Source organism: Lycorma delicatula, chromosome 2 (genome assembly GCF_047948215.1).
Source record: "Lycorma delicatula isolate Av1 chromosome 2, ASM4794821v1, whole genome shotgun sequence".
In the NCBI taxonomy this organism is placed as follows: Eukaryota; Metazoa; Arthropoda; class Insecta; order Hemiptera; family Fulgoridae; genus Lycorma; species Lycorma delicatula.
The window spans coordinates 34,864,535-34,885,151 of record NC_134456.1 but is presented as its reverse complement, the minus strand read 5'-3'; the positions used below and the strand labels follow the sequence as shown (position 1 = coordinate 34,885,151).

Sequence of the window (20,617 nt, the reverse complement as noted above, 5' to 3'; positions counted from 1 at the left end):
TCGGGTTCACTAGTGTTTATCAATGCTAAGAGACAGATAGTTGTTTCCGTTGATTGTTTATTTTGTTGGTCGTCATTTCCTTTGGCTATCGGCCCTTAATAACACTGAGGTATTAAAAATAAGATTTTTGTATTTATTTTTTTTTACCACAGGATGGATTAAAAAAATGTTTTTTTCATTCTATTAATAGACTTTTTTAAATCAGAAAAAAGTGGAGTATTTGTTTCTAGAGATAACAAGTTTATTTAAGAATCAGCTGCTCGTAGAGTTCAGTGTATCATTTAAAGGCTGTATTCCTCGGTCTTTCACCGGAAATATTCATCGAGTGGGTGTAACTTAATTTTCTCATTATGAATTCATTATGCTTTAAATTTTTAATTGAAAGTTTCACGAATATTTTATTTTTATTTTTTACAATTTATATTCTACGAGCCGTAAACTTTGTGTACGGTAGTTACCTTTTCTGACCCACCAGGTTGGTCTAATGGTGAACGCGTCTTTCCAAATCAACTGATTTCGAAGTCGAAAGTTCCAGCGTTCAAGTCCTAATAAACTCAGTTATTTTACATGGCTTTGAATACCAGATCGTGGATACCGGTGTTGTTTGGTGGTTGGGTTTCAATTAACCATACATCTCGAGAATGGTCGAACTGAGAACAAGACTACACTGCACTTACACTCATACATATCATCCTCTGAAGTATTATCTGAACGGTAATTACCGGAAGCGAAACAGGAAAAAAGAGTTACCTGGGATAGGAATAGAAAATAAATGTAGGAAGTAGAAAAATAAGTCCTTCTTTTTCTGCTTATTTCTTTACTTTAACACGCTTGTACTAACTATTAAAGTGCCATAATCGGAACGTTTGTATCCTGTTTCTAACGCGATTCATACACTATTTCCGAAAATCGCATATTCGTTTAAAAAGCTGTTCATACCGTTACGTTTTTAATAAGTTGAATAATTAGTTGCATATCAACGTTCCAAGCGCACCGAAATGCAGATGATATTTAGCCCAAGTAACATCTGCGCTTTGTTCACCGTAAGAAATGCAGGCCGTATCGTGAACATCATTACCTTCAGGAAAAGTTGTTCGAATTCATACCTCAGGTGCTTTACTCATTTCACAGCCTTAAGAAATACTGGAGGAAATAGTGTTAACCAGTATGTATTCCTACCTTTTGTTAAAAATTCGTTATATTGTTTACCTCAACACAGACGAGTAAATAGATATCCATAGGATGATATTTATAGATATTTAGGCTGATTATATGATTAGGATGAAATATGCTGATATATTAGAAATTACGCTAAATATAAATTAATTCTATAAAATTAATTATGTAATTAATTGATATATATTATTAATTAAATATGAATTATGCTAGATATATTAGGCCTGTTATATTATATAGGTTTTAGGATGATTATGAAATTTAGGAATTTTATTTATAGAAAATGGGCTGTTATGTTTAATTTTCGCCATAGTCCATCTTTTCGTTTAAAAATGGTTATTAATGGTGGTATAATATTGAAAAACTGAAATCGGCTGAAGATTTCAGTTTGTACTTTTTCAGTACAACGACAAGTACCACTCTTGGTCAGTTTCCTTAGTATATTTAATCCTTTTCACTGGTTCTTAATTACTAAGGAACTATTATGCAAACTTTCATTGAATTCGATTCAGACAGAATCGATCAAGGAACACAAAAATCATTCAGAACGCCGAAATAGATATTTTCTTTGCTCCTTCACGAGTGTTTATGTCATTATACTTTCTGTTATTATTTTAATTCTTCAGTATTTTGATTAATCCTGAGCAAACGTGAAAAAAAGTAACATAAGTTGTGTTTTAACTCAATTCGCTTAGAAATGTTGGTGACCTTTTTCTTGGCTAGTATTCAAACTTAATATAACTTGTCGTTTCATGGGAAAGTCCGCTTTAGGTTAGTATGTGTTTTGGCGAACTTTGTATTATTTTATTCTGTACGTGAAACTTCAGCATAGATTAGAAAAGGTTTTACTAGTCGCGTGAATTAAATAAAATGCGCTATAAAACTTCAGGTGGAGTGTAGTGAAGATAAAATATTTGTTTTGTTTAGTCTGTTTGGTTTAATTGTTCGTTAAATGTTTGTTTGTACCTTGTTAATGTGAGTTTATTCGAATGTGTTTATAAATAAACATCTAAAAATTTCTTTGTGTCACTCCGAATGTTTTAGTCGTTTAGCGTGTTTTTTTATTTGAATAAATAATCCTTGCCATTCAGTTATTCGTTTAAAAAGCAACAGATATTTATAAGGTAAGTATTATATAATAAATATATATATTCCTCCCCTCCCGCTGCTGAATAAAGCTATGATACAAGGCACTTGTTGCTTTATACTAACTGTTCAAGTCTTTCTTATGGCTGTACCGCATTTATATTGTTTAAATTTAAGCTATTGGTATTCGGGTAACTTATCGGGTTAGTCTAGTGCTGAACTCGCCATCGAAAATCAGCTGGATTTCGAAGTCGAGAGTTTTAAGGTTCAAATCCTAGTAAAAGCAGTTACTTGTATACGGATTTGAATATTAGATCATGGATATCGGTGTTCTTAAGTGGTTTTTTATTTTTCCTTTTTTGCCTCCTGTAATTACCGTTCACATAATACTTCAAAGGATGATATGTTTGAGTGTAAATGAAGTGCAGTCTTGTACAGTCTCAGTTCGACCATTCCTAAGATGTGTGGGGTTATTGAAACCCATCCACCAAAGAACACCGGTATTCACGATCTACTATTCAAATCCGTGAAAAATAACTGACTTTACTAGGACTTGAACGCTGGAACTCTCGAGTTCCAAATCAGCCGATTTGGGGAGATGCTTTCACCACTAGACCAACCCGGTGGGTGTTCTTCGGTGGTTGGGTTTCAATTAACCATACATCTCAGAAATGGTCAACCCGAGACTGTACAAGACTACATTTCATTTACATACGTATCATTCTCATTCATCCTCTGAAGTAATAATTTACGGTAGTTCCAGAGGCTAAATAAGAAAAAAATAGAGATACTGGTATTTGGGTGTATTAAAAGTAATAAACGGAAGTACTATTTAAAATTTAAGAAAAATCTTATTCGTTTTTATTACTTCCTTGCACGATATAAAGGAAGTATTGTTATTTTGAAAAATTTAGGTTTTCATATTTCAGCGGAAATATCCATTTTGACTAGTTTCGGCGTGACGTCTGTACGTACGTATGTATCTCGGGTAACTCAAAAACGATTAGCCGTAGAATGTTGAAATTTTGGATTAAGGACTGTTGTAACATCTAGTTGTGCGCCTCCTCGTTTGATTGCAATCGACTGGACTAAAAGTGTACAGAAAAGACCAAAATCCAAAAAAAAATTGGATTTTGACTTTTTCTTAATTGCAGTAATAAAAGCCCCATTGAAAACTTTTCAAAGATGTATCATAAGTGGTACTTATTTTCATTGGCTCCAGAGTTACATCTAAATAAAACTTTAATTAATGAACTATTTCGATTTTACAACGGGAAGTCACATGGGTTCGAATCCGACTCGTTTCCTTCTTTTTTTTTTAAACTTTTTTTTTATTAAAATATATTGATTTATTAATAATTATTAAGTTCCGATTGTAAAAAAGTTTTACAATAAATAATAATTCAATAATAACAATAAAAAAAAATATTAAAAAATATCAAGTTATTAATGAAATAAAATTTTATTTACTTTTCATTTTTTTTTTTAAATTGTATGTGTAATTTAATAGGCGTACAAGGAATTATGTGGTGTCCACATCAGATTTTTTCCCCAGCGAATATAGCTAGAACACTCATATTAAAGGGAAAGTATGGTGATCATGAAAGATGGGCCATCGGTTTTTTTTATATCTTTACGTTTTAGAGTCCAAGTAGTTTATCTAGACCAAAAAAAAGATAATGCATGAATGTTCGTACGTATGTGTGTCGCACTGCATTTGGCTTTATACCTCAGGATTGAACAAACCGATTTTCTATAAATTTTATATCTAAAAAGGGGGGGTATTAATTTATTCAGAATTCGTTAAGGCAGTGGGGGATACTGCGAAAAAACCGATTTCGAATTTCTTCAGAGGCATTTTAGAAAAAAAATACTCTGGTAACAAATTTGTTACCTAGCATTTATAAATAATTTTAAGATTATTTTTCAAAAATAAACTCTGCACCTCTTAAAATCGAAATATATGTTGTTTTTTTTTGTTCTTTTGTTAACTCCCTTCGGTTTAGATATTTTTCAGAATTTTTTTGAAAGTTTATTCTTCCCATGTAAAGGTATTAAGAGATGTTTACAATTTTTTTTTTTAATTGTAGACCCTGGATCTAAAATACAGAGAATGTTTTAAAAAATTTTCTTTATCTTATTTTAATCTTTATTTACTACATCATACATATATATATATACATGTGATGTAGTTTAATTTTGTATCGTTGCTTGTGTGTATTAATTTATTTATTATTTTTTCACGAATTTTATCTTTTAATATAAGATACGTTACTTTTTTCCGGAATTATTCAATTCTTTTCTTTATGTATTTTAATATATTTGTGGAATTTTCAGTTTTAAACCGTAAAACTTTTTAGTCACGTTAGATAAATGCGTTGTGTATTTATGTATATTTTTACATTTTGTTTTACTTATTACAGAATTATTATCGTTTGGTTCTCTATTTTTTGGATTATTTGTTTTTAATAGCCTTTTGCACTTCGTTGGACGTTTTTCGAAGTTTATTGTGAAAAGGAATATATTTAATTACAATTTACCCGCAGACTATTTATAATTTAAAGACCGTTTTATTTTAAGCGTAAAGAATCTTAACTCGTAATTAAACTTACTCGTAAGTAATGAGGGGTTTTCGTGATGTATTTACGCGCTTATCGTAAAGTGAAATTACAATTAGATGCTAAAATATAAGGATATGTAGACCGAATTACCTTTCCTGATGTATGCGCCAGATAAGATTAACGAATAAACGGTGCAGCTTGTTCGCTAGTTAATCAGCGAGTCTGCGATGTTAAGTTACGCGGGTCGCGCGCGTTAAGGAGGCTATTCGACCGGGCTGCCTTGTAAGGAATGGAGGTGTGCTGTAAACGTGTGTCGCAGCGTCCGCCTGGCGCCGGACAACTGGTTTGCAGTCCTCACTCTCTTGCACCTCGAATTTAATTATTCACACATGATCTTCGTTTTTCTGTTTGTATGTTTTTTGAATGTTGAATTTTATTTTACGTATATAGGTACGTGCCTTTGAACGTTGTGAATTGTATTAACGTTCGTCGAATATAAAAATTAAATTCTTAATAACCGGCAAAATCTATAAACTAAAATAAATAAATCTTTTATTAAAAGATTTATTTAAGAAGTAGTTAACAAACTACTTGTCATAAGCCATTTTCATTTAGGTTTATTTTTCTCCTGTCTTCTGTAATTTTTTTTTGTATACGTAATTGTTAATATATTATTTTTGTGTACATATATATTTTACTTTCTCTTTACATTTGCTTTGTTATTCGATATAAACATCTTCTTTTCTGACTCTTAACGTAGACTTTTTATTTTTCATTATCTTGCATATCTTGCTTATAAAATTTAATATGAAGAAATTCTTTATTTTTTTAATAAATATACATACGTATCATTTTATTATTATACTATTTGCATTCAGTTTACTTTCAGTTAGATAAAGAATATCTTAAAAAAATGTTTTTGACATTTGTGGTCTTATTAAACGCGTGAAGGGCTAAATATGTAAATAAAATTTTAACGTTTTTTTGTTAAGATGAAACCTCGCTTTATATAGTAATAAATATATATATAATAAACTGGAATTCGATTTAAAATCCAATGTTTTTCTTTTAATTATCTTGATCAAATACACAAATAATCCTTTTTTTTAAGTGACAATTTAAAATGTAATAACTTATAAGTTTTGTGTACATAAATTGAATTGTAGTATGTTAATGTGGGTATCTCTATTAAAATAAAACGTATAATCAATGGATCAACTTATTTTTATTGTTTTATATACAGACGTGCGCATGCGCAGACGCAAACGAATATTCGTAGTTACTAATATGTTAAAAATATTATTTAATTAGTAAATTAATGATAATTAATTAGTTTTAAAAAAAAGCATATCGATAGCATTAATAATGCTTGGGAAGAACGGTTAAACAAATTTATTTAGTGGATATACACTATAAAAAATAAAATTTTTTGATGTTGATACTTTATTAAACTAAAAATATTAGTAAATAAAAACTAATGATTAAGTATAAAAAATGCTGTATAATTAAAATTTATCATATAAACGTAATAGCACAATGAAGTATAATAAATGCTGTATAATTAAAATTTAACATATGAACGTAATAACACATTGATTTTATTTGATGATATTGTAATTTAAATAAAATTTAGTCATTTTATTTAAAAAAATTTAATTTATTAAAAAGTATCTTTTTTAATTTTAATGTAATCACCTATGATGATGCTGGACTGGAAAAATAATTATTATAAAATATTTTTTTTTAATCTGTTAAAATTACATGTTCTGATAAATATATAAAAAATAGATAACATTTTTTTAATTTTATAACAAGATTCCTTAGTAATTTGCATAATACCAACGTTGAAACGCGTTGTTTTTACTAAGTTTTAAGTATTTTAATTAACTATTAGGGAAAAATTCGTTGAATATAATATTACAGCTAAAGACATTGGCAATAACTGATGGAATTTATATTAATATCAGAATTTTTTTAGCTTATAAATGTTCTGCCTATTATGCATGGACTTGTATACGTAATTTAGCAAATAAAAATTAAGACTCTTAAGTTCGTTCAAAGATTTTGTTCGTTCTCCGTTTTACTGAATTCCAGACATATTTTTCTGGAGAATTTAAATCGCTGAACTAGTAATTTAGCCGTTTGAGTATTTTACGTTATTTAGACATATGAGCTACAAATTTAACTCTACCCCGACTTAGAATCAATATTTCTACTTTAATCCTAACCACCGTTTGTACACGCGACTAGTTACTACGATTCACGCCCTTGTACGTGTTAAATTGTTAAAATGGCTGCAACGAACCAAAGATCATTAATTTTATTTTCGCTATCATTTATTCGAAGACATTCGTAGACTTCCGCAAGCCTCAGAAATACATTTTATTAATCCTAATGACTGCAGTCGTTTTGACAGCCTTTTTTTCCCCCTCATAAAAGCTAATTTAAAAATTATAATTAATAAAAATAGTTAAGAAAAACATTCAAGAATCATAAAAAAAAGACTGTATTTAAATAGGGATTTCATTAAAGAGTCATCAGTAAATATAATAGGATTAATTTTTATTAAATATGAATAATAATAAATAAATAATATAATAATAATTATTAAATAACAAAAATATAATAAATAAACATTTTAAGACAATCGTGTACCGAATTAAAACGTGTTTTACATTTATTTTTCTTTAGTTTTCTTTTTTTTAAATTAATTTGCTCTTATTTTAATTATTTACTAGCTACTACGGCACGAAAGTTAAATTAGAAATTTAATTCTAGAAATTGGTACTAACGAATCGGGATTTTCGGCTAGTGATCAGTACATTCCGGTACTTACGTTTTGGTTATAGTTGATTATTTTATGAAGAAAACAATCACATAAATAAATAAAAAATACGTAAAAAAAAATCTTTAAAACACCATTCTTAAATTAAACGCACTAAAGGTAAAAAATAATTTTAGGATGATATCTCAGAATGGATTTGATAACAAACTTTAATGGTGATATGTAAGATTATGTGAAAGCATAGATTCAAATTAAAAATTTGATGTTTTTGTCAATTTTTAATTCTTTGTACGAAGTAAAGAAAGTATTGCGATCGCGAAAATTTTCGGTTTTCAGATTTCAACGGAAATATCAATTTTGACCATCCTTGAATCCATTTTGACTAGTTTCGGCGTGAACTCTGTACGTACGTATGTATTTCGCATAACTCAAAAACGATTAATCGTAGAATGTTGAAATTTTGGATTTAGGATTGTTATAACATCTAGTTGTACACCTCTTTTGATTGCAATCGACTGGACCGAAAGTGACCAAAAATTCGGATTTTGGACTTTTTCTTAACTGCAGTAATAAGCCCTCGTTGAGAACTTTTCAACGATATATCATAAGTGGTTCTTGTTTTCATTGGTTCCTGAGTTATAGCCAAATAAAATTTTAATTAATGAAATATTTGGATCTTAAGGGAAGACAGATCGGTTCGAATCAGACTTCATCTCTTTTTTTTTAATTTGAATATATTGATTGATTAATAATTATTAACCTCTGATTGTAAAAAAAATTTACGATAAATAATAATTCAATAATAATAAAAAAAGGTAAAAAAATATCAGAATTATTAATGAAATAAAATTTTATGTACTTTTCATTTAAAAAAAATGTGTATATGTAATTTAATAGGCGTACAAGGAAGTCATGTGGTCCACATCAGATTTTTTAATTTGAAGCTATGGCTTTCACATAATCTTACATATCACCATCAAAGCTTGTCAAATCCATTCTGAGATACTGTCCTAAAATTATTTTCTACCTTTTAGTGCGTTTAATTTAAGAGTGGTGTTGTAAAACTTTTTTACATATATTTTATTTTCTACTTTTTAAGTCTTCATAAGTTTTATACTTTACAGCTGCGCTAGCGAACAGGTTTGAGCGTATTTAGTGAAAGATCGGATCGGCGCGTGAGTGCAGTCAAAACATACGGCTAAACGATGTAATTTCCGAATAATCAAGATCCGTTCGATCAAAAGTGTTCCCGATGAGTTAAACAGTTAGCGCTCGACGTACTGATACATACGCCGTTTGAATCGTGAAAATCGGACGAGCGGTTGCCGAGATATTATGATATCATCCCTCCCCAATTTCCGAACGGCGCCCCGGGGGCACTTGAAAATATTATCATCCGTCGGGTACCACTAGGACCGGATGGGATAGCGTTGAGGTGGATCAAAAAAATTTTCAGAGCGCTAAGACTGTCCGTTTTCGAGATATTTGCGATTTTCGTCCTAAAATTTGGATTCGGTTAAAAAGTACTAAATTTTCTCAAAATTTCGATGTATAATATATCGATGTATATTTCGAGTATATTATCGATATGCTTACGGTATATCGATACATTATATAAGAAGTATACACCTCACCACCAGACATGTACTAACGAATCGGGATTTTCCGCTATTGATCGATACATTCCGGTGCTAAGCATTTACCTACCTTAGATTTAGATCGGACTTATAAGTTTGGCGAAAACCGTTAACTGCTCTTACAGGTATAATTTTACCTATACTAAGAATATATTCAAAAGTCGGAAATAAGCAGTGACTAAGAAAATTAATACTTACGTCTAATTTTGTATTTTTTCTGTTTACAATCTGTGTAATTTTAATTTATATGTATTTTTTTATGTTTAGGGTTAGGATGGAACCGCAGGACGACTCCTCCTATAATTCGGAGGTGGAATCAGATCCAGAATCCGATCCGGATGATCCTGAACGACTGCTTAACGCTTGGCTCGGTGAACTTAATAACCTTACCGTGGTGAGTAGAAAAAAATCAAACCTATCGAGCTTAGATCCGTTTATATAAAAGTACATTTCAATCGTTTAAATCTTAGCGAATGAATTTGCTTATTTTAACTTATGTTTAATGGAATCGTATTGCTATGAAGAATTCGTTTAATTGCACTGTTGCAGCAGGAATTCGCTTAATTAAATTGTTGCAGCTGAGCATTGCTAATTTATTATTGTGAGAATGCATAATGAAATGTTATTATTTTCACATTAGATTATTTCTAGAGCCTTGTAATAAACAACGTAACTATACAACAGTGTATTTTTCATTCGTAATATTACATTATTCGGTTGGACTTCTTAATTTACCGCACCTTCGTGATTCATCTTACACCACACTTCACTTATTACGGTTTACGTAATACTCTTATCTTTTTAATGCTGATTTCATTCATTTTTATTTAATCTTTTCGTAATTTTTTCTGCAATTATAACATCCATGTTAACGACATATTTTCTATATTTCGTTACCTGAAAATGAATCGTTCGATATTGTTTATGATGTGCGAATAAGGTGTAGGGCACGTAAGATAGTTATTAGTTACCAGTAAAAGTTTTGTATAATTTATCGGCTTTTTAATTACTCTACTTTTAAGTTTGAGCTTAATGATAGTAGTTTGTTCTTCGCAGTTACCTCTACTGCTAAAGTTATATCTATCGATATGCTGTAATTTACTGTAATATCTTGTTTTGCGTTGTCAACCGTTAATTTTACTAAATTAGAGTTAGGCCATCCTGACAAAACACGTAGGCGTGATTTGCAGATTTGGTTTTCTATTTCAAATATTTTATGTTAAACGTTACATATAACAATAATAATAATAATAATAATCTGTGATTATCGGTTATCACTAGAGACCGAATTATATGCAACATAAAAAGCTTGAAATATGCATGCAAATATGCATGAAAAGTGTCAAAATATGCAACTTTAAATCATAAAAAAATAGTAATTTTAGTTTTTTTATTTATTTCAGAATCGGCATACAATTGTAAGTAGTTAATATATCGATAAATTCGATGATTACCAATTATTTACATTTTTTTATTTTGTAAACATAAACAATCATAGGTACTGTTCCGCAGCTGCTAAGTGGGCTCTAAGAGTCGTGCAGCTAATAGGTTTGGCCGGCTAAAACGAAAGATTTCATTTATTAACAAGGTATCCTACCGAAAAATATTGTAAATATAGCGAAAATATTCATCATCACTAGATTTTAAGGAAATTTGCAATAACCGGTGAGAATGGGCTTAATATGAAAATACATATAATCCGGTCACTAGTTAAAATATTGATAGTTCAAATATTGTTCTTTACGTTTTAACCCTAGAACTAGTAAAAAAAAAATTTCTTTCAGATTCTGATGTAGCTAAAAAATTATTAGAGTTAATTTATTTTTTAGTACTTTCAAATAGATTTGATTTATTAAGATTGTATTTAAGAATTTTCCCAATTTTTTACATCTTAATACGAGCAGGATTTGTTTGTTTATTGTTTATTTATTGTTAATTTATTGTTACAATGTTAATGTCAATATACATGTAAAAAATGTAGTTTAAGAGGCTAAGCATTATAGTAGGAATTTGTTGCCCTTTAATGGTAAATATTGTATAAAAACTACATGGAAATGCCTGCCTTTTCAAAAAATTAAAAATGTTAGGCTTCAAAAAAAAAAAATTATAAAAAAAGGAAAAAAGTAGTTTCGCATCATGAGAACTGGAAAAAAGTAATAAAATAAAAATAAATATATTAATAATAATTTTTTAAATGGAGTAATTAAAATGCATAATCAAAAAATTAAGCTTTTTCTTTGATCGAAAAAGTAATGTTAAGATGTAACAGAACGAAGAACGTTCAAAAATACTAAGACTTTATAGTATTCTGAAGTTGTGAAAGGCTCCGCAGTCTCCTACCACAACGATGCAGATATCCCATCACCTTTTTGAAAACTGCTGTTTATTAAAAATCTTTAAATCGTCCGGAACATCTTTGTTTTTTTTTTTGTCATTAGTGATTTTACTGGTGGCTTGCTTTTCTTTTCTTCTTTCTGTTCTATGCTAATCTTATTTTAACTACAACATAAGGAATTACTACATCTACTTCATCGCTTTCTGTTTTATAGGTTACAGTCTTTGTCTTTTTCAACATTTACATATGAATTAGTAAATTTATTTAATTCGATGTTATTTCTGTTTGATATTCTGATGAGATATTGACTAAAAAGCCAGTCCAAATTATATTTTTGTTAATGAACACGCTGCTTACAAGTGTTGTTTATGAAAAACTGTCCCACCGATAATTTAATTATATCGACTACCCATCGGATAAGTTACAGATGATATTTGTTCGACCACTTTAATACCGTTCGCATCTTAGTTGAAGCACAACAGCCCAATAACATCTATCAAACACTAAAATCGATTCTAAATATTCATTACAAAACGTACATATTTCTGTAAAATTTATAATATATCGATAAGCTTAAAAATATATTTTTTTGATTTCGTTATTTATTTAAGAAAGCGTTAAATTTAGCTCATCTTACTTTGTAATTCAATTCCCAAATATTTATTTACATTTATCAACTTGTTGTATACTGTCGCAAGAGGTACTGTCATATCTGTGATGTTTCCGCTAGTGTGTAATTTGATAGTAAGTTTATCGGAATCGGTTGAATTCCTTCAGATAATGAAATGAATGAACTTTGCTTTCGAGATATTTGCCGTTAGAATGTATTGATGTACCAAATTTTAATTAATGTCACGTCCATGGGTAACGTTACACAAGGAATCTCGGTTCCGGTCGTAAAAAAAAACCTTGCATTAACGGCAAATTAGAATAATTTACCTTCTCCCTTTAATTTATTAAAATTATTTGTATAAATAATAAGTTACGTTGAGCCTAATTATCTCTTTAATAACACAGTTTCGCCGCTTCTAACCTATTATCCACCCATACAAAGATAAATTGCTTACGGTCTCAGAGTTACATACTGAACCACGATAAGGAAATTTCTCATACGCTGATTAATTCCTACTTACAAAACCTTCTTTTATGATTGAAGTCGAAAGTTTTAGTTATATCTAGAAGTATTTATTAAACGTCTGTCCATTGCACTGCTTGTTTCTAGTGAAATGAAATACTGTATCTATAAAACACTGCGTTATGCAAGACATCTACGATTATATAATCTTGTATGTGTGTATTTTCCCGTGGTATTTTTATATTTATTTTGAATTATAAGTTTATCCAAGCAAACCCATTTTTCTTGTAACTTCCAATATTTTTCGATTGTACTATTACTATTTTATGAGCTTCGGCGCCAAAAGATTTCCTTTTCTTTGTTTTGTTTTTTATTGCATGATCTTTTTCGATTGTATCAATCAATTGTTCTTCATAAATATCCTCAAAAATCCTTCAGGGCCACATATTTGACTTGTCTAATGTAATTTTTATGAGAAAATACCTCCTACGCGTCAATAAATGGCTTATATTGATAATTTTTTCTTTGTTGAAAATATTTTTACCAATTTTTTTATTGAGAAAAAAAATTCTAATATTGTTTTATACGTACGGCATTATGTAACACGATATCAATCGTGTGCAAAAAAATATTTTCGTACCTACATTAAGATACCTTTTTTAAAAACTTCCAAAAGACGATAAACTTGTACAAATCTAATTACCTGCCAACCGGGAAAAGCATGGCTTATCTAATAGAGGCAACCCATTCGATGTGTTATTTCTTCTCAGGAAGGATACATTAATTTATTACTTTTGGCTAGCTGCTCTGTCCCAATCAGTTGTGAGATATGTAAATCATCTGAAATTCAAGAGGTCATCATTTAAAATCGTTTACGCTGAGATTAATGATGATGATCTAACATATGATTCGCCCTTGTGTTGATATATTTAGTAATGGAGTTACTATATATATAGTAACGCATTTAGGGCTGAACATCTCCTATATTTTCGGCGAGCTTTCCTTGGCGATGCGTTACAATTTGTTCAGCTCGGTGAAGAAGGGAAACCACTTAATTTCTTATTTTTAATAATTAATGGCTGTGCCGATTTCAGGAGTGATATATTTTCATGTCAGGTCGATCCTGCAATCTTTTCAATTATTGCAAATAATATAGATAGAAAAGCGTAGCTAATTTTTTTTTTTTTTTTTTTGCCTATATCTCAAACGATTGATGTGGAAGGATTTCATTGTTACCAGCGTAGATAATTTACTTACGTTGACATTCCAGGGTTAATCGGTAAAAAAATAAAAGCGGTCAGTCACTGTTTAAAGCTTTCAATTTGGATAAAATCTCTATTACTCGATATTCTGTTAACTGACAAGTAATAAAACATCGTCGCGATTATAAAATATTATCGGTTAAATTAATTTCCCAAAAATGGTATATTTGATTTTACAGCGCTTGACAAAAATAATTTTATTAGGAAAATTTATGAATTTTTCTGATAATTGACACTTGTGATTATTTTTATATTTGTTTATATTATTAAAAAATATAATTATGTCGTAATCTTTCTTAGAATTAGTCGTAATCGTCTTTAATCGTGAAAGTTAAAATAATTGTAGTAAGGTTATTGCCTTTTTTAGACAGCGATAATATTGAATAAATTTAATTAAATATTTTTCATGAAGGAGACTTTGTGATAATTATTTGTTTGCGTTTTATAAATTCTTTAGATATTTAACTTCTTTTGTTTTATGTTATTGATTAATTTAATAATAAAAACTATTGTTTAGACTATTATTTAAGTGATAATTGCATTGAATTTTTTATTTAAAAGTAATTTTTTTATTATTATCAAGATAATTGATTAAAATAAATAAGTTCAAATGTGAAAATACTTGCTTATTAGATTTACAGTGTGTGGTGGTAATGAATGATAGCATTAAATAAAATGTTCTTTTATTTATTTATTGGTAATGAATTTTTATTTGTAAACACCATTAAAGAATAGTCATAATATTTGTACGTCTACAATTTTTTTTTCTCTATTTAATTTTAGTTTTACTAAAATAGATCGGTTATATTCAGATAAATGGATTTTGTTAAAATCACGTGGTTTCTTGTCATTCATCTCTTGTTTGTTGATTCCTGTTTAAAAAAACAAAAAAAAAACAACTGTACCATTCATCAGTAGTTTACATATTTTAACTTCCTGTGCATATTTTTAATTCTGGAATGTGCTTCGTTAAAGTATTATAATGTATTACGGGTTGTAGATTATTAAAGGTATTCTGCCTGCTATAGTAACACACCTTTTAAATTAAAATACCTTCTTCACAATATACAGATATTCTAACAATTGTGATGCTGATTGTAAGTTTTTTTTTAGTTCAGTTTCATACTAATGATGAATTTTGTGTATTTTAGGAATTACCATAATGTTGTCTTGTATTTACAACATTTTTTTAAAAGTTTGTTTAGAGTATTTCTTTTCTCCCTCGCGTTTTTATTTAATTAATGCCGCGGTTCTTTGTTTGAAGTTCTCGTTTTTTTTTTTGTTTTTTTTTTTTACCAAAAAAATATTTTATGTTAGTTTAAAATCTGGTATATGTTAAACCAAATTCAAATGCATCCTCTGTATAAAATTTTTGACACCATAATTTTTTAGTAGTTTTATTTCTTTTTTGATCGACGTTTGATAAATGAAATTTTATAACGAATAAAAAATCTCCTTAGAATTTTTCGTATAATTACAAATAGGTCGGTCGTTCAAAATTAACAAAAAATATTCACATTGCTATCCATCTTTCTAAATTACATATTCATTTAATCTAATCTAATCTAACTTGAGAAAGGTCGCATCGTTTTTGTTTTTGTTTTTATATTTATTTTTTTATAAATAAGGAATAAAATTATTAATATTAATAGTATAAATGATATTGGATACAGAAATCCGGGAAAAAATGACAGATGATAGTAGCTGTTTTTTCCCCAAATCGCTTTCAATTAAAGTTTTGAAACGCATCAAGTTGATGTCAAATGAAAATGCTTGAAAGATGGGTTTCTTAAATGTAATAATTACTGAAAATATTCATAAAAGATAAAAAACAACAAAAAAAAAATTAAAGTAATCCTTATAATATACAATAGAATAAATATGATGTTTCAATAGATCAGTAAAAATTATATTGAATTCAGTATTTGAAATTGTTTTAACTAGTTTAGAAATTTTTATTCATAATCGGTTTTGAAAATATAAAATAAAAATTCCGTATTTTTCATAAAATAAATTTAAATTGAATACGAAGTATACAATTCTTTTTTTAATTTCTTGAATAAGTCATCGTACTTTATTTATGTTGTACAAAAGACACGCCGATTTGAATCATAAATTATAAACATAAAAAACCAAAAAATACTTATATTTTAAAATTTGAGCACCATATCAGAAATAAATAAAATTAGTACCCTTAATAAAATATATATTTTTAAAGTCCAACCTCGTAACCAGGGTGTCAGGATACTTAACTTGAAAGATCGATGAATTAAAATTTGATAATAAACATAAAAATCATATAAATATATATATATATCATCGTTTTCTTATTATGACGTACCGGTAAATTTACCAGTCTCCAGGTATAGTTTAAGACAGAATAGTGCAATAAAACGCCCGCAGTTTGACCGACGGGTTTAAACAGTCAGGCGCTAACCTGTTTTGTTACTTAGTTGGAGTTCGTCCAATTCTGGAACGAAAAGAACCAAACTTTACGGCTTAATTGTAGGAAATTCCACAATTTGAGACACTGACCTCCAATCTTATTCGTTGTAAAAAAATTCAAACTGAAGATTAGAGACTTATCGATGCCCTTTAGGATTTATTGGGAATTTCTGTATCTTTTATAAAGTTTCGTTACTAATTTTATTTCTTGACGCTTTTCACAAAGAAAAATAACATTCGATAATCAATATTATTTATGAATAAACTGCCTTTTGGAGTTTTCAGATATACTCGTATTTTAGAAATATTTATTAAAGAAATTTTACTGTAAATAACATTTCTTGGACATCCCCTAAAATAATTTTGAGTTCACGGCTAAAGTCGTTACAGCTATTTCCGGGCTAGGGAATTACCTCATTAAAAAAAATCATTCGGTTCTCTTTTTTCCTTTTCATTTATAATAAAAATATTTTATTTACTCCGTTGATAAATATATTAACATCATCTTTTAAAGTTTTTGCTCTTGGCATACACTGATAAAAAAGGATAACTTTCGAAATTATAATTTAAAATGAATTATAATCTAAAATGATGTATAATGAAGTCAAGTATCATTCATAGTTTAAATAATATTTATATTTAACACTGTTCACGCATACAACCACGCATTTTCTAAACAGAAATTTACCTCCGAATTTATTTTCAAATTAGTTATCATTCTTATTTTTACAAAAAAAGGTGATTTAGGAGCAAATATGACTTTTTATCTACATGGAAATGTAAGGAAAATTCCATCTTCAACTCATTGCAAGAAATAAAATGAAAACATTCTGTAAAGCTTCAACTTTCATTCGATAATTTTCCTACTATATGAAGTTTCTTTTATATTTCAATATACGACTTTTTTTTCTACATACAACTATGCCTAAACATATTTTATGTTGAGCTGTTTTTTGCAAACCATATATATATATTAGATGTGATGAACAAAATTTATCACTACTTATCTTTAGTAGTGTTTCGTATCTTACTGAATTCATCGTAGAATTCGTTGTAGGATAAAAACAATATGTCTCGTATTAAAATGGAATCCCTACAGAAAAAATTAAATCGACCAAGTAATCCGCATCTACTCGATTTACTTTCAATCGAAAATACACGGGACTTTGACCGTACTTGACCGGTCCGCCGAAAGAGATTGAAACATCTAAAAAATATAACTTTATCCAATTATGCTAAGAGTTTTTTTTATGAATTACAAATTTTCACTTTAATTTTTTTCATTTGAATATTTTGAATCTCATATGACGGTGGAATAAAAATGAAACTCTATTGAAGGTAAATAATCGAATGAAAGTTTGACAGAATGTATTTTGATTTCATTTTTTGTAGAACTGAAAACGGAATTGTCCATAGAGTTCCATGTAGATAAAGTCATACTGGCTCTTAAATAATCTTTTTTGTAAAATAAAAATGATAACTTATTTTGAAAATAAATTCGGAGACAAATTTCTGTTTTGAAAAAGTGTGGTTGTATGCGTGAACAGTGTTCTATATAAATATTAAATAAATCATTAAAAATACTTGACGGGATGTGTTTTATATACATATGCCTATGTATAAAATTTTGACGTTCAAAAAACTCCCAAATACTTCATCAGTTTCATTGAAATATGCTTTTTAACAAAAGCATATGTGCTTGTATTTATTTTTTTAAATTGTTGAGTAGTTCGTAAACCGTCCTTGACCGATCAGGATCAGCTGATCTCGGTCGGACCACTTCTGAAGTCTTAATATTTTTATATTAGTTACTATGAGACTGATGCGCTCCAATAAAAAAAAAAAAAACGAATGCTAATAGAAAAATTGTTTTTCGCATAAGATTACATTTTTATTCAGGATTCTTAAACACAATTTATGCATAAAGGATCATTCTTATTTATTTAATCAAATGAATTTTAAGGTACGGAAGGAGTCGAAAAGCACTATTTTAACGATTAAACAGGTAGCGCCGCCGCCTCTCTCAAGTTGTCATACTTGCCACACGGAGCGCTAGCGGCATGATCCATTGCTGAGGGAAAGAATGGAAAAAAATTTAAGTATTACATAAATAATTATTTCAGCGTATGAACTATATCCGAAAAGTATTATGGAAGGGTGAAAAATGAAAATTTTGAGGATCCTAAAAAATGAGACTCGACCAAAAATAATATAAACGCCGGGTTATGACTTTTTAAGGAGAATTCGTAATTCTTACCTATCGCCGAATGATGAGCGATTCTTTCCTGTTTGGACTTTTCTTTTTCTGTTTAGCCTCCGGAACCACCGTAAGGTATTATATCAGAGGATGATATGTATGAATTTAAATGAAGTGTAGTCTTGTACAGTCTCAGGTCGACCGTTTCTGAGATGTATGCTTAATTGAAACCCATCCACCAAAGAACACCGATACCCACGATCTAGTATTCAAATCCGTATAAAAGTAACAGCCTTTAGTAAGAGTTGAACTTTAGAACTCTCGACTTCGAACCAGCTGATTTGCGATGACGAGTTCACCACTAGACCAACCGGTGGGTTTTCCTGACAGCGACTATCCTTAGCAGAATACGGTTTTATTAATGTTGTAGACTTATAGTTTTAAGTTTTGTAACTATTTGGTTTTTTATGTTAGCGTTTTATTTGCTTTATTTATCTGCCTAGATAATTTATTAGATAAGTTAATTGAATTGTTATCATATAGTGTATTTTTCCTTTCCAGAATAATCTTTTTTTATTACTATAATTTCTCTTTCTATAGAATTATAGGCGTCAATTTTTATCGTTAGTTAACTCGCTTTTCAAGATTTAAATATAAAGGAAATTTTATGAGAATTATTATCTCGATGTTGTGGATTTAATTTTGTTGAATTTTCTTGTTGGAAATTTATTACCTTTTAATTACTTTGTAATTTTTTCATGGAAGTTTTGTCAGAATGCTTCAATATTAATATATATATATATATATATATTTTTTTTTTTTCAGTTTCTTAATTAAGTTTTTGATACATTTGATGATTTCTTATACTGCCTTTTTCTTTCTTAATTTTTTAATTTCACTACTGCCGATTTAAAAAAAAAAAAAATAAACATTACTGCACACGAGGATAATGGGTTTTGTCGAATTATTTAATGTATTATTTTTTATCGATATGATGTGCTGTGCTGTACAATACGAACACGGTAAAATAAACTGTTCCGTTGTGTGTGATTTTAAATATTATTGACTGGACATTATATTAATGGTATCGTAAATTATAATTGAAACACATAAATTCCCCCTTTAACTTTTCCTTGATTACTTTCTCCCGTGGAAGGAGTTCTATGGCTTTTTGACAAACTTACTGGTGTTTAGGATGTGAGCGCTTACAGAGCTTGTTAAATCCTTCTGCTTGCGGCTTGGTGGCGATGGTTCTGCCTACTATATGGTGTCTATACCAAGTCAACTAGAGGCCGAGGGAAGATCTTATAAAGTTGATTCTCCTAATCTACCGTATTGCGTTCATAGAATATTAATTACGGATCGATCGAGTGTATATATAATTCAACGGTTGATAAATGAAAGTAGATAGGAGCACGTATAATTTTGAATTTTGAAAACATCGATTCAGGTGTTTTGTGACTTATACGATGCCAGATCTATCGTTATTTATCTCTAACTTTGCGTATTTTTTTTACGTAAAGGATCAAAGGTTGAATCTCTGAAAATCGTAACACCTTAAGTCAGCTATAGTGGTGTTTTATATTAACAGAATACTTAAAGGATCCACCGGCTTGGCCTAGTGGTGAACGCGTCTTCCGAAATCAACTGATTTGGAAGTCGAGAGTTCCAGCGTTCAAGTCATAGTAAAAGCAGTTTTTTTTTACACAGATTAGAATACTAGATCGCGGATACCGGTGTTCTTTGATGGTTGGGTTTCAATTAACTACTCATTGTAGAAATGGTCGACCTGAGACTCTACAAGGCTACACTTCATTTACACTCATACATATCATCCTCATTTATCCTCTGAAGTATTATCTGAAAGGTTATTTATTACCGGAGGCTAAACAGGAAAAAGAAAGAAGAATACTTGAAGGAATTGTTTGGAATAAAAGTAAATAATTTTAATTTTTTTTTTTTTAGTTAAATTTAAAAAAAGAAAGGCTCGTTTCAGTAATGATGAAGTGAATAAATGTAGTGATAAGTAAACATTTTTTTTTTACGTTATTTACATAC

At 29.1% G+C, this 20,617-nt stretch overlaps 1 protein-coding gene across 2 annotated transcripts in view; it reads left to right on the top strand.

Moving 5' to 3' along the window:
- LOC142320633 (ras-associated and pleckstrin homology domains-containing protein 1-like) overlaps nucleotides 1-20,617 on the top strand; it is a 323,711-nt gene that overhangs the window by 130,145 nt on the left and 172,949 nt on the right. For both annotated transcript variants that reach the window (XM_075358652.1, XM_075358653.1), the window contains one exon: nucleotides 9,513-9,639. In XM_075358652.1, the coding sequence (XP_075214767.1) occupies nucleotides 9,513-9,639 (127 nt within the window). The remainder of the gene's footprint in view (nucleotides 1-9,512; nucleotides 9,640-20,617) is intronic.